Below are 14,993 nucleotides of genomic sequence, written 5' to 3'. Positions count from 1 at the left end.
TGGTATAACAATTTTATAGAGTTTATGTTGTTCCAATAAATTCCATAATATTTTACATAGGTCATATTTTTTCTGAAAACAACTTCTAATGATATTAATAATACTCTCTCCATTTTAATTTGTTTTACTTTCTTTTTTAGACCGTTTCAAAATGAATGCCAATTTCCTTTTGGCAACTCTTTAATTTCAATTTCTCATGTGGCATGTTTAAGACCACAAGATTGATGGATATTTTGGTATATTCTACACGTCTTTAGTTTAACACTACAAGATTCAAAAGTCTTCTTTACTTTCTTTAATTCCCAAGTCAAAACCAAATTGAAATGGAAGTAGTATTATGAAAATGTTTATTCTTTGTATCCATTAGTTATGCATGTGCACTGCAATTACTTGGCCAAATCTGCATGATTTCCAACAGTGATTTCCGGATTAACCAAATTCATGGAAATCATTTCTTGCAACAACTGCTTTAGCTAGGTAATATTTGGAGTGCTCAAGTGAATACCACATGAGCTATTGTAAAAGTTGCACTTTACAGGGTGCAACAACACCCTCCAGCAATTAAGCAGTTATTTCTACTGATGTATGCACAAACATTAAATATAAAATGCAAAACAAATCGAGTCAGATAGTAGAAGAACTACAGTACGTGGGCATACCAAAAACCAATTAATGATGTAAAATAAGTTAATTCAAGATAGGCTTAAACAATGTAAAAAGTTTTCATATATATGTTAATTCATGAGATTGCCAAGATTGGCTACAAGATGGCCATACCTCATATATGGGTTGGTTTCTTCAAGGTACCACTACGTATTATTTACTGGCTAGCACTACTAGAGGAACGGATTGCTGATACTTTATGCAATTTTATAAGCGGATAATGCATATTAATATAACTCTCTAGGACGCCATGGATTGATTGGAAAAGCAACAATACTATTTACAGCATCATCAGAACTATAAAATCTCCCACTCAGATTCAGGATGATCATTAGCAGACAACATTTTTGTGTTTGAATTCATGGCAAGAACAGGCATCACCTTGTCCTCAGCCTCGAGGTTGAATTGTTGATCTCCATATAGTGCTCCAAGTTGTTCATACTCTTTCCTTGTCAACCTCTTTTTCGTGGAGAAAGCTTCCCGAAGCTTCTTCTGAGAAAAATATTGACAGAATCAGTCAACAAAGATCTAAAAGATGCATTTAAGAAAATAACCAGAGCCCCGCCTCTGCTCCTCCTAAAAAGTGAATTAAAGCAATAAATACAAGAAAGAAATATATGAGAGAGAAAGACAGAGGACCAACCTTATAGGACTTCTGTTTGACAGGACCATGTGGAATATGAATCCTGTCATCTTCAACCAGGACACATGTTTCCTCCAACTGGGATTCATCAAATTTCTCAACAATTTCTAATTCTGACTCAATGCTGTCATACTTCGACATAGCAGAAGACAAATTATCTGATTTTTCTGTAAAAGATAACAACGGTGTCATAGAGATAGAATTAAGAAAATGATAATCCCAGAGACAATGAAATAATCTAAAAAGGCAGACACATGGTAAGTTTCACAAACATCCCTTCAATTCATTTTATCTTAAGTGAAGGATAGGAGAAGGAAGACAACCTCAAGATCTTCTAATTTTTCCTTGACAGAGCGAGACACGTGGACGTGGAGTACATTTATTTGCTGGGATGGAGAAAGAGCGATGCAAAGACTGTAGTTTTCTCTAAATTCCAAAGGGAAAAAAAAGAGGTGAAAGTGCAACTGTATAACCTATATTGGCTGATAAAACATAAATGAATTATAGACATACTGACTCCCAGCTCTCCAGCACACGCATGAGCATCTGACCTCCTGCAGGTTCCCATGACTATGCACTGCAGAGGTATAATCAGTGTGAGGCCTTACTGAGATGAACCAACTTTTGATAGCTGATTTAACTCTTACAGTTGTGCCAATTTAGTTCAATTAGACACTTCATCCAATATAACACAACATAAGGTCCACCATGACTCATCGTCGCGATCCACTGTACATTTTCCACTATAATAACATGATTTTGGGTCATTAACTATAACATCTGACGATTTACCACTAGGTATATAGTTTTCCTAGAAGTAACGCACAGCAGTCAGTCTTGAATCAGTGTTACACAGCAAAATGCCAACAGAGAGAGAATAGAGATCTTTCTTCAGTTTAAATTAATAGAGTAACTAGAATCTGTCAGTACCTTCATGAGACTCATTGATCTCCTCATTAGCTAAATTATTCCGAACATTACTGCTATTTTCGGATCTTGTATTACAAGATAACTCCCTTGTACATGTATCTGTTGCCAATATAGAAGTTATCACAGAGAGCAACTAAGAGAAGAGAACTGCAGACAGTATACCACAAGAGTCTGGTGAAAAAGCCACCAACTAAGATAGAGCCGGAACCTGTTTGCTTCTTCCCAACAGATTCAACTGACGTCATGACAGAAGCCTCAGAAGTAATTGAAGTATCAGCTGCAGGCACATTAGTTTGTATAATGAGATTGCGAACTTTACTTGCTGCTTCTCCAGAGTCAGATCCTTTAACTGAGGCCAGGGCTGAAGTCGGGGTCACATGGTCAGATGCCAATTCAAAACCATTCCTAAACTCAGCACTTGAAGATAATTTTAGTGCATCCCCTGATGCAAGACAGATAGCATCAGGCTTCCTAGCTAGATGGCTATCTCTAACAATTTCTTTGAGTCCGACATTTTGACGTTTATAGACTCCTCCACTTTTGCTTTTCCCTGAGATTTAAGGAAAAAATAATATTAGTAGATCTGTCTGACAAAGAGATTAAATAGTAGATGATGAATAATCAGCATTTGTATTTTGTACCCTTGATCACTTGAGTGTCATCATTTAATTTGTTACTAAAATCTGTGGCACTTCCTTTATGATTTGCTTTCAACTTTTTGTCAATTTCATAGTGAGCATATGGGTTCAGAGACAAGTCAGCAGCTGCGACTTTCACAGGATCAATATTACATTGAGGGTGAACATCTTGCATCACCTCAGAACAGAATCTCTTGACATTTGTACCAACAGTGTTCACCTGATTTTCAACATATTTAACAGTGTCCTGTAAATGGTCACAGTCTCAGTTATACTGATTATAACCCATTTGGTCGAAATTAGCAGGGTGAATAATAGGCAGTACAATGTCAGAACCTTTGAACATATCCAGAGATGTTATTGATCAAAATTGACATATAATAGTTAATGATGTATGTGATATGCAGTCATTTGTTTCAATACCATGATAAGGATTCCCATCATCCTTCCTTGCAATCATAATTTACTTACTCTGGGTGAACACAAATACAACTTTTCATTTAGGAAAAGAGAGCATCCATTTAATGAACGATAAAATTGTAATAGCAGTACTCCTACACTGGAAAAGCACGTTGTTCCCAGTCGAGGTAGAGCTAACGTACAAAGCTATTATGCATCAGTGAGTATTAGTAAGAATGGTTTTTGATGGTATGGTCCATCAAGACATCAGTATTTTGTTCCCATCACCCTTGAAGAAGGTCCAACATGTAATATGTCCAAACTGTTACAGAAAGTGTAACAACATAGAGGAAGGTAAGAGCAACGAAGGTATCAAATAGTCTTTTTCGCTCTTCCTCCAATCAAACTCCACATCTATCTGTTGCAGCAAAAAGGCGCCGACCAGCCAATTCATTGAGTATCCAAGTCACTGATTACACATTGGGTATCCCGGAGAAAAAGAAGAGCCAAGGAAGAGCCTAGAAACATGCAGGATGCAATCTACTTGGTACCATACCTAGAGATCTGGGGCCGAACTCACACTGGATGCAGAATAGTCACATGGCTGGGAGGATTAATTGAGTAGTGGGAAGAATTTCAGCTATAAGCAAATTAACTCAAGGATACCAGAAAACAAGTAATATCAAATATATGCAATAATTATATAGGGAATAGAGAACTATATTTGAAATAATGACGTTCACCTGGTACATAGCCTCTTCCATCTCCAAACACATAGTTTCGAATTTTTGGTATATATTTCCAACCCATGATATAGCTTTCAAGTCCATTGGGAATAGGTACTTAACTTTACAGGGATTCTATCAATTTAGTTCCGCAAGGTGTTATAGCTTTCCAGCTGCAGAAATTTCAGACAGCCGTTGCACTGTTATGATGGATTTTTTTATGAGTTGCACAGAATTATAAAACTCTCGAGCTAAGTCAGACCAACTTCAATCTGTTTCAAAAACAATGAATTTGTTAATAATTCATGACTAATTAAAGCTGACTCAAAGGCCCTCTTTCTTAACGAGACAAGATACCAAATGTCATGTCAGCCAGATTCCATCTGGAGATGGTGGACAATGAAGTGTTGTAGTTTTAAATGTTTCCACATGAATTAGATATTGTCCTTCAAATTATCTAAAATATAAATCCCAATAAATCGATTCTATACATACCAATTTCCACCAAACAAACATTATGAGTAAAGTGGATTGGGCTAAATTTAGATAGCCCAAGTATTAGATTAAATAGTAGAATAAGATATAATTTGATCTAACTCAAATATCCCAATCAGAAACTAGGGACTAACGGGAGGGTTTGCGTCTTGTATATCCTGTGTGCTGCCTGAGAGACTAAGCTAGCTGTTCAAAGTGGAGATGAAATTGGTTTCCGAAAACCCTGCTAGTGCTTCATGAATTTGTATCAAAGCATTTGCAAAACTTATGCTGGAGTGTCCTCACAACCCCTCTAATCTCACCTTAATTTATACACTCAAGAGAGAGCTGAACTTTTAAGAGGAAAGGTCATGGTGAAATCTAGTACTCCTTTTTAATATGTCAAGCCTCCTTGATATTAGGAGAAAATAAGATTTAAGGCACACAAAAAAGCTTTCCGATAGAGATATATTCATTTTAGTATCAACCTAACTTGCTATTGACTTCACATAAAATGCATGACAAGGCCTACAATTTTTTTCTCTTAAAGACACAGATTTCTATTAGCTCTTTCTTCCAACGAAAATCACGCCCTTTCTCTCCACTAATCTTTCTCAACATATCAAGCATGCAACATTAGAATTAGGTAAGAAGACTAATAAAACCAGAAATTAACTCCCACAATTGATTGTTTAGACACTCGAAATTAAAAATATCAACGAGCCACCACCCCCTAAATCACTGGCAGCACAAAATCAAATCCCAGCTATAAACAAGAATACAACTGGATATCAGTTTCCAGTCTCCACCACAAAGTTCAAATTTTCCATGCACTCATAAGGTCACCTATTCAATATTAGCAAAATAACATACATAATCGCCCAACAAGTAGAAATTATATTAATAAAAATTAAACTATATTATATCATTTAAATAGCATAAGCCCCTTCATTAATTTTATTCTTTTTATTTATCTGATAATAGAGACATGTTGAGAGCAGTATCTAGAGTAGGATGATTGACAACTTAACAAATCAGCGCACATTGAGATATCTAAGGTCAAAAAAGAAAAAAAGTACACCCCAATGCACCAAGCTCCCGCTATGCGCGGGGTCCGGAGAGGACCGGACCACAAGGGTCTTTTGTACCACAGGTTACCCAGCATTTCTACAAGAGGCTATTACCACAGCTCCAACCCATGATCTCCTAGTCACACAGCAATAACTTTACCAGTTACGCCAATCGAGACATCTAAGGTGTGTATGAATTTATCTGAAAGGACTAACCATCTAATAGCGATTTGATCAGATCACATGTTAAGCATTCCCACGTTTCGACATTCAAAAACTTATGTCCATTGTTTCACAATCCCAGAGGCCACAGAGGACCAGAGACCAGACTCCTTATAGAAAAAGAGCAGGGAATGGCAGGAGCTTTTAGTATGGTATAATGGTGCAGCCAATTGCATCCAACGGGTTCCTTATCAAAGTGCCTTTTCAATGCCTTCAGCATATAAAACTCAAAACTGCTCAAACAGACTAGTATAGGCAAAATCAACCGAATACGTTTTTCAAGTAATTAGATGAACCTTGTTGGCAATAGAATATCTGTAGTTCTCTAGATTCCAAAGCCATTTTGGTCATCCAAAGTCAAGAGGGTTTAAGAGCTTCCTTATTAGCTAAACTAGGCTCATACCAAGTTTCCAAGAAAAGCATTCCCAACCTAAGAAAACAATCATACAAAAGAAAAAAAAGCAAGCTACTTTACCTAAACCCCACAATTTCATATCATAAGCAAAAAATCACAGCAAAGGCAAAAAAAAAAACTATTTCTTTCCCAGAAAATATTCACAGAAACACAAGAAAAGATAATTATTACCTTGATCAAGAAGCACAGCACAACAAAGGTGAAAACTTTACTATCTATACAACAGAGATACAAAAAAGGTGGAGTCTTTATCCACAAAAAGTAAAAAAAAAAATACTCCTAGAAAGACAAAAGGGGTTGTGTTAAACAAAGAAAATGATTTTTAGAGCCAAGTAGAGGAACTTACTAAGCAGCAAGAAGTAGAAAAGGCAAGCCCACCAAAAATATTTCAGCAAAATACAAAAGAATCAAGCTTTATAAGAGGGATTCTGAAGAAAAAGTAGAAAATACAAGTGGGATACAGAGAAATGGAGTGGGTAAGATAGTTTCTTGTATAGGAAAATTTCTGAAACGTATAGAAGAGTATAGACGGAGTTCACCTAGTTTTCCTCAATATAGATTCTTGACACGTCTGCAAGAAAATTGAGTTAAATATTAATACTACATCCGTCCCATATTAGATGGACATTTTTAATATTATTTAAGAAATCATAAATACATTGGAAGACTTTATCATTTTGCTTATTATTTATATCAATATAATATATATATATATATATAATATAAAAATAGCTAGTATTGGAAATTATTTAAAACACAAAAAGTCATATTAATTGTAGGGGTAAAATAAAAAAAAATTAATTAATTCTATCTTGATTTAGTAGGTGATCAAGTAATATGGATAAACATTTTTAGTAAGATGTACATCTAATATGGGATGGGGATAGTACTATATATATCTTACATTATATTAAAAATTTTGTTTCCATCCATGTTCGATACAAACTTTTTCTTATTTTCATTCGGCATTCGATACCTCAACTAATTTGAATTCGCATCACGTAGAGCTCCAATTCAAAAAAAAACACTCCTTATCAATGATTTTTTCTTACACCAAAATCTCAAACCCAAATTTCTAATTACATTATATTAAATTAAAGAAATGTTCTAGAAAAGAAATATTTAAGTAAATCTGACAGAAGATTATCACATCATAATCAAAATTCAAATAGTTTAAAAGTTGAAAGAAGAAATGCATAGAATTTGTTAATACTGTCAAACATTTTGAGACATTATTATTATTTTATTATTAAATAGAAATAGTGGAAGGAGGAAAAAAACTCCTTTATCTATCTTTATTTAATTGAAACAGAAAAGTTGAGTTAATCCAATTTAATTTTTATGTTTTCTTCCATACTCAATTTAGAAAGAGTATGATATACATAAATCTTATTCATAAAAATTTATTTTTAATAGATGTTTGACTCAAGAAAATTAAATTATCGAAGCAGAAGTATTTTCAAATAGAAAAACTATAAACAAAGTTTGTGCCTTTTCTATTTGTGGCCATATCACCCTTATCATCATGAGCTAAGAAGGGTGATAAGTATTCTAAGGATAAGAATACAAGCATTGAAGCAATCATGAAATTGAGAGGAGAAAAATAATTTTCTTTTCCTTGAAAATGATATCAAACGTATTTTCTTTCTTAAAGTAATTATTCCTTTCCTGAAAAAATAAATATTTGATATTGGTGTGCAATAAATTAGTCTAAAAAGAGCACTTGGAAATCAACGGAGTAAATTAGAAGATCCACTTGCTCCAAAGTCAACTGGACCCCAAAATAAAATATTTTTGTAACAGTTCTTTTATTCAAATAACATTTAATAAGGAAAAAAATGTCTTGATAAAATGAATTTAAATAAACAGCACCGTTAGATAGGATTGTTGGTGAAACCTAGTACTCCCACAGTTTCTTTTTTAGTTGTGACGATTTTGTTTTTGAAAGTCAAATGATATAAATTTCGACTAACATTTTAAGGCGTATTTTTTTATTATATTGATATAAAAAAAGTTACAATTTATAAGTAGTTTTAGCATAGTTTTTGAATACCTAAATTTTTAGCTTTTTAATTCAAGCCTCGGAAATGAAGTTTGCTTTAATAAGAAGCATTAAAACTCCTGCACTAGCGTTTTACGATGTAAATTTGAATTAATCAGGTCAAGTTTCAGACACCACTTTAATTATAAAAAAAAAAAAGAGTTCATAGGCTAACAATCAAACTTATATATCCCACCAGATAAAATTGCTTTGAAGTAAATGAAACTCTTTAGGCAAGTAGGTGTAAAGGTAAGACAATAAAGATATGGAGTAAAAACTATAATACACAGCATATGTACCAAAGACATTCAACAACAGTATCTAGTGTGAACTTTGAACTTCAGCTTTCCAATTGTACTGAGTTTCCAACAAAACATCACCCAGCTGCTTGAAAATCCCCAAAATCATCATCTGCAACATCTTGTGGACCTTGCTCTTTAACTGATTCTGATTTATTTGGCTCCTCTTTCGCTGTCTCTGAGTCCTTAGTTTCAGCAGATTGCTCCAGACTCAATTTAGACGGCGATACTGGGGGAGACCTTGCAGCACTATCAACAGGTGAAAGTGGCGCTGGAGGAGGTGGTGGTGGCTTGAGTAATATTGCTGAATCCTTTCGATTGGCCTTTTCCTCCAATGATAGATTATTTAGACCCTGCTCAAAGAACTTGGACCTTGTGGTGCCACCAGTTTTCTGTTGCCCGAAAAAGAAAAAAAACACGGTTACTGGATGACAGAGAAACATTACTACAGGTCAATAGATTAAGACAGGATTCATGGAGACCAACATTCTTTATCTGAAGTTTCAGGGTTTCCCCCTCTTTCAAACTGTAGTCAACTGATGAGGATTTCTGGTATTGCTTCTCCATCTCTTCTGCAGTTTTCTTCTTATTCAGGTATCTGTTAAGCATATTTTGAATCAGATCAATAAAGGCAAACAATTGAACATAAAACATAAAGGAGCATCTCAAATGAATTTAACACCCCTTCCTGCCAATCCTAACATTTCGACCTACGGGAAATCAACCCCGGCCCATCTAATTGACACTCCTTTGCTGGAAAATTACGCTGTAGATAGGTAAAATAGATATTTTTTATGTATATACTATATGTTGAATCTCTTTGGCTTCTTCTTGTGTTTTACTTTATATTTTGACTACCTTCAAAGTGAAATTTCTGCTAGGTCACTGCCCGAGCGACAAAAAAAGACAAGCATACAGCTATAAAAGAAGATAAGAGATTGGAAAGATAAAGGCAAAATTGAACATGTATAGTGAGGCAAGAAAGCAAGATACTTCTGATGGTCGTGAAGAGCAGCTTGGAAGTCATAGGCTTCAGGTCTTTCTCGAAATCCAATGCCAACAAAAGCATGTCTGAGGCGTCCACCTGTACAAAGTTACACAAATGAAGTACACCGTTAGAATCTAAAAGTTCAAGAAGAATGTTGATTTTCAGTTAGCTGGTCTCAAGGAAAACTAATAGTAGAGTTGCAAGCATCATGGCTAACAGTTTGACAGCATGGTTGAAAACCCAGGGATGCAATTCCAAATGGCTATACATAAACATATCCTAACATGTAAGGTTTAGTGATTGACTTAATAGTGTTACTGCAGTAATGAAGCGAGCATTGAAGCAGTTCCAAGTTTAGACAGGATAGAATCTTAATACATTAGAAGGTACAAAAGCAGATGAAAGAGGAAAAATATCAGCCAGAACTACATGGAAGTCTAACAAAGAAAAAACAAAAGAAGTTTGAGGTTCTATAATGGACTATGAGACAAGTTATAGTATGTAATAGATGCTATGGTTAGAAAATCAGAACAAGCAACTTCTTAGTATTAACCTCAAACTGCTCCTAGGTTTACACTTGAGATATGTCTAACCTCGAACGAAACAGGCATAACCTGATAAGCATATATAAGGTGACACAAAAGAGAAACTGTTTTGGGACTCATAAAGATCTTGTATCTTTAGTCTATTAAGCTAATAATAAATACTAACTAGAAGCCTACACTAAAACAATCTGAAACTTTGTTAGATCTTTTACAATACATTATTTCTATATCGACCAAAGGTAGAATTATATGATGGATTTCCTGTTCTACTAGAACAAATTAGATTTCAAACTAAACATAAAACTGAAGTAAATGGTGGTAAAGTAGATACCAATGTTCTCTTCAATCCGAAGAACAAAGTATCTGCAAGAGAAGAATATAAACAGTTAGTACTAGAGAAGCTAATATTAGTTTGAATTTGTAAGTCAACACACTGTAATAAACTGCTAAAATCTGGTAGAGATGTCTACGATGCCGTTAGAGTACTTATAAAGCAGAAAAACAGCATCAAAAGGAGGAGAATCATTTTGATTACAAACTATAAAAACCTGCTACTATCAATTACAGGCTCCACTGGATGTGGTTCTCCATCTCTGAGAAATGCACGCGCATACAATTCACCTGCATTGAATGAACAAGTGATAAAGGAGATCGCAAGTCAACATATGAAAATCTTAATTATCTCATCTTCAGCAATAGAAATTAATAGTTGAACAATTGCTTTTTTTGCCTTTTCTTTTTTGAGCTGTAAACTTCTCTTTGGTAATAAAATGCTTGATTACCAAAAAAATTAGTAGGAGAATAAACTGAAATGTTATGGGGCTATAAAGATTATTAAATCGTTAGCACCTCATAAGTGAATTCTTCCTAGAGTAGCTATTAATAAGAATAAGAGAAACTCTGTTATAGCCATTTTTTTCATTCAATGTACTCAAAGGGACAGGAATTTATAGCATTGAACAGAGAATAATAAGAGATCAAAAATTCTCATTGATTGTTCGTTCGGAAAGTTAAGCTAATCCTCAAGTTAACTAACCTGTTTCCTTGTCTTCCAGTTTGATGATGCACTCTTCGCCCTTGCTTAAAACCTTTAATGTACCCTCCCATGCCCATTTATTAACATTCCATTCATCAGCCCTACCACAAAGTGAAGAACTAAAAGTTAATGAAAATAATTGGCCTCAACTATCAAATAGATAAGCTTCCAGCATCAAGCACTACCATTGTGTCTCTCAATCAAGATCTATATGTTATGCACATGCAGCTAAACATAAAGGAGCAATGCCAATTGCCAACAAAACCAAAGTAGGAATTTGATCAGGAGCTCTTGAAGAATGCAATAACATCAAACTCACAGTATATAGCTCCTTTTTGGTTCTTTCAGATCAATAAAATCATATTCCTACCAAACAGAAAAACAGGAAATTTTGCGGGAAATTACTAAAGGTTAACAAACAAAAAATATCATAATCTCCTTAAATATAATATTGTTGACATTATGAAGTATGTGACTACCTAATGGTTATCATACCTTGTGCCTGGAAGACTTCAAAACAACAGGGCAAACATCACTTACACAGGCTTAACCCTGTCCAATGTTTGTTCCATTTGTTTAACCATCAGACAAGCAAGTTTCACATGTATATTGAGATATCTTTTCTTCAACCGAATATAGGCTGAATACTTAAGGTGTCATACAAACTGAAATGTTATAAAGAAACAGGAAAGAGCTACATCACAAGTTATTACATAAAACTACGGAAAAGCTACACAGAAATTTACTATATGTCATTTATCGTGATATAACTGACACATCTTTTTAGTAAATTCTGATTGTGTCTCATTGACTTTTCCTTCTATTATTCAGTTATTTGTCTATTTATTTGTTTTTGATAAGTTCATCGATGCACCTTTTATTTGTCTTTGAATGGCTTTTGCCTAATTTATTCACAAGAATCTCCTAAATATTGGAGGAACAAATCACAGCAAAATATAAACTCAAATAATTAGATGGAACTATCAGAAAAATGGACCAACATTAAAAAAGATAATGAACTAACAAAGTTTTCTCACTGATGAATGAAAAGTTAAGTGCAGGAGACAAATTTTTTAGATGAAATGAATTGGTTGAACCTGTATGAAGCTGCACTTTTCCTTGGAGGGATCTGCATATGAGCAAACATACAAATGTTAGTTTGAGACTTTGAGTGGTACTTCATCTTTTTATGAAATAAGTAATATCATTGATGGCACCAAGAAAATGCAAAAACTACAAGTTTGAGTGGTACATCATTTCTATCCTATCAATGTCACAACTGCAACTAATGTGAGCATTTCCCATCAACCAACAGAAAAATAATGGATGAAGGAAACGGATCCTCCAGGGGCCCTGAAATTCCCATAGATGCAGTAAGCTCAAGATTTGGCATAAAATGTCACAGGTCAAAAAGGACAAAAATGCATACAGACTCCATTCTCATAGGTACAATGAAAGTTGAAAACTATAAAATCAATAGAAAAGGATAAAATGATAGAAGAGGGTTATCAGACAGATCAAGGGAATATTTTGCAATGCAAATAAAGAACTTCAGTTATTAGGTGCAAATTTTGAGACTCATTAAGACCCATAAGAGACACTTTAAAAGATAGTAACAAGCAAAAAGGTTAGAGACACATTGACCCCCAGGTAAAAGTCATATAAACTATAATTCCAGGGCTAGAAACTAAAAAAATCACGGCTTCATGAAGTTGCTAGAGCTAATAATATCACAAGACACCATTTTTTGCCACACAAGAAAAAGGTATGCAATCATCATTGAACATTGTTAAGAATATAATTAAATAATAAAAGTGTGTTCTCTCTAACAGCTAACTTTTAAATGAGATGGTCACACACTTCAACAACAAGACGGGATGAAAATCAATGCCACCACTACAAGTTCACTGTGGTAGGCATCAATATACAACAACAACAACATACCTAGTGTAATCCCACATGTACGGTCGCAAACCTTACCCCGACCTCATAAGACAGAGAAATTGTTTCGGATAGACCCCCGGCTAATATAAGGCCTGCCAAACAGTCTGAAAATTTCGTTCTTTTTCCGGTAATCCAATAAGTTGTCCAAAATATCATACATCCAATTTTGAATACAAAATCACACAACTTTTCAATCAAAAGAGAAGCCACATTACAACCCCAGTTTATCCTAATCTAAAAACAATTAATAACACTGAGCCAGAAGTAATAATACAAATGACACCTTGAAAGCTATGAAAATTGCAAAAAAAATCCTATATTTCACAAGAACCATGTCAGATAATGAAAGATTCAATCAATCAATCAACTACCCCTCAAACCAAGACTAGCTGTGAGTGAGGTATAAATATACCCTCCACTGTAATACCCATGATTGATCAAAGTCCAATTCAAATGGGTATCACTAAATTGGAATCAAAACGACAAAAGAACCTAAATTTCCAAAACCCCATGAGGACATTTGCAAGAAAGAGTGAAAAATTACAAGAAAAAAGGGTGAGAGAAGTGAAAATTACCAAGTAAACATAACATTCAGGGACTTGAAATAAAGGAACTTCAATGGGTTCTTCGATTTCTGGGGTCGCTTCTGTTAATTTCTTTTCTTTCTCCATTGATCTAAATCTCTGTTTACACAGTTGATTCTCCACCTAACCTTAATTCAATTGAAAGTTCAAGATCAGAGTAAAGGAGGAAACTCACAGTATCAAAATTTTGATGAAATTTAAGGGCCTGTTTGGGATTTTTTGATTAATTACCCCATTTTGTTTTCTTTTTCTTTTATTCATTTTATTAAGCAGTAGCATTACTCCTGTTCCAAAATAAGTGTAGTTTAATTTATTTTATGTTTATTAAAAAAAAAAAAGGTATTGTTTACAAAGTTATTTCTATTAAAAGAAATGACTCTTTAATACAAGGGTATAATTAAAAATAATTTCTTTTTTTTTTGTCTTTCTATAGTGATAAACATTTTAAGATAATTTTTTTGTTCAAGCGATATTTATTTAGAGATCGAGGAAGTATTATTTACTTATACAATATGCTAAATATAATCGCATCAAATTTATTTTTAAACGCAACTTTGCAGTTGCTGGTAATGTGATAAGGTGGGTAGAATAGTTTTTCCTCTACAATAAAAAGATCCATAATTTTGTTATAAAATAAATTAAATTTAGCAAAATGAGGCGGGGAGAATAATGAAGAAGAAAGGAGGATCAGAAGAGAAAATGTAGTATTTGTGCGTGTATATATTTTCTGTCTGTGCGTTCTTTTTTTTCATATATCAAGAATGACCATTTATATAGGGAAAGTAGACAAGTTAATCAACTTGCCAATTTGCTTGAGTGGATCCATGAAATGGACATCCACTAATCCATTTGCTCTTTAACACTTCCCCTTAGATGTCCATGTGAAATATACCTCATTAAAAACTTTACAAGAACTAATATACATAGATGTTGTGCCTCGTTAAAACCTTATTACAAAAAACCTAGTGGGAAAAAACCTAATGAAGGAAAAAGAGTACACACATCTGGTAATACGCCTTGAGTACTGCCTCATTAAAAAACTTATCAGGAAAATCCAGTGGGACAAAACCTTGGTTAAGGGAAAAAGAGTGCAACGCATATTGTACTCCCCTGATGAAAACTTCATTTGATATTTTGGAGACAACGCATTCCAATCTTATATCTTAGTTTCTCAAAAGTTGATGTTGGTAATGCCTTTGTGAATATGTCTGCTAAATTATCACTTGAACGAACTTGTTAAACATCTATTTCACCTTTCTTTTGAAGATCATGGGTAAGGAAGAATTTTGGTGAAATATGTTTTGTTCTGTCTCCTTTGATGTATCTTTCCTTCAATTGAGTTATACAGGCACCATTGTCTTCATACAATATTGTTGG

General features: G+C 34.0%; 2 protein-coding genes across 7 annotated transcripts; both read right to left on the bottom strand.

Annotated features, from left to right (window-relative positions):
* Positions 1-698: 698 nt before the first annotated feature.
* Positions 699-6,677, bottom strand: LOC129891277 (uncharacterized). Of its 6 annotated transcripts, none has more exons than XM_055966576.1 (7): positions 6,526-6,674; positions 4,017-4,270; positions 2,878-3,121; positions 2,445-2,786; positions 2,237-2,335; positions 1,307-1,473; positions 699-1,155 (listed from the first exon to the last, which is right to left on the bottom strand). In XM_055966576.1, exons 2-7 carry the CDS (start codon positions 4,101-4,103, stop codon positions 961-963), a joined length of 1,134 nt encoding a protein of 377 aa, XP_055822551.1. In that variant the 5' UTR covers positions 4,104-4,270; positions 6,526-6,674; the 3' UTR covers positions 699-960. The 6 variants fall into 6 exon arrangements, with proteins under 6 accessions (XP_055822551.1, XP_055822554.1, XP_055822553.1 ...); XM_055966579.1 differs by having other exon boundaries at positions 4,017-4,171; XM_055966578.1 differs by lacking the exon at positions 6,526-6,674 and adding an exon at positions 6,351-6,425.
* A 1,705-nt stretch (positions 6,678-8,382) lies between these two features.
* On the bottom strand, positions 8,383-13,858 carry LOC129892355 (uncharacterized). The gene is made up of 8 exons (XM_055967931.1): positions 13,608-13,858; positions 12,186-12,217; positions 11,089-11,189; positions 10,601-10,673; positions 10,384-10,415; positions 9,513-9,603; positions 9,006-9,117; positions 8,383-8,911 (listed from the first exon to the last, which is right to left on the bottom strand). The coding sequence occupies exons 1-8, from the start codon at positions 13,701-13,703 to the stop codon at positions 8,597-8,599; spliced, it is 852 nt and encodes a 283-aa protein (XP_055823906.1). The 5' UTR covers positions 13,704-13,858; the 3' UTR covers positions 8,383-8,596.
* Between the last annotated feature and the right edge of the window lie 1,135 nt (positions 13,859-14,993).

This window comes from Solanum dulcamara, chromosome 6, assembly GCF_947179165.1.
Source record: "Solanum dulcamara chromosome 6, daSolDulc1.2, whole genome shotgun sequence".
Lineage (NCBI taxonomy): Eukaryota > Viridiplantae > Streptophyta > Magnoliopsida > Solanales > Solanaceae > Solanum > Solanum dulcamara.
Note: the sequence above shows the minus strand (reverse complement) of the source record. Positions and strands in the feature narration are given on the sequence as shown.

Excerpts from the sequence above, each read along its gene's own strand:
- LOC129891277 (XM_055966576.1), bottom strand. The coding sequence starts at position 4,103 with ATGGACTTGAAAGCTATATCATGGGTTGGAAATATATACCAAAAATTC. Across the intron at positions 1,474-2,236 it reads GATCAATGAGTCTCATGAAG|AAAAATCAGATAATTTGTCT; the intron begins GTACTGACAGAT and ends TATCTTTTACAG. Across the intron at positions 1,156-1,306 it reads TCAAACAGAAGTCCTATAAG|AAGAAGCTTCGGGAAGCTTT; the intron begins GTTGGTCCTCTG and ends TATTTTTCTCAG.
- LOC129892355 (XM_055967931.1), bottom strand. The coding sequence starts at position 13,703 with ATGGAGAAAGAAAAGAAATTAACAGAAGCGACCCCAGAAATCGAAGAA. Across the intron at positions 12,218-13,607 it reads CTGAATGTTATGTTTACTTG|ATCCCTCCAAGGAAAAGTGC; the intron begins GTAATTTTCACT and ends GCTCATATGCAG. Across the intron at positions 10,674-11,088 it reads ACTGGAAGACAAGGAAACAG|GTGAATTGTATGCGCGTGCA; the intron begins GTTAGTTAACTT and ends CATTCAATGCAG.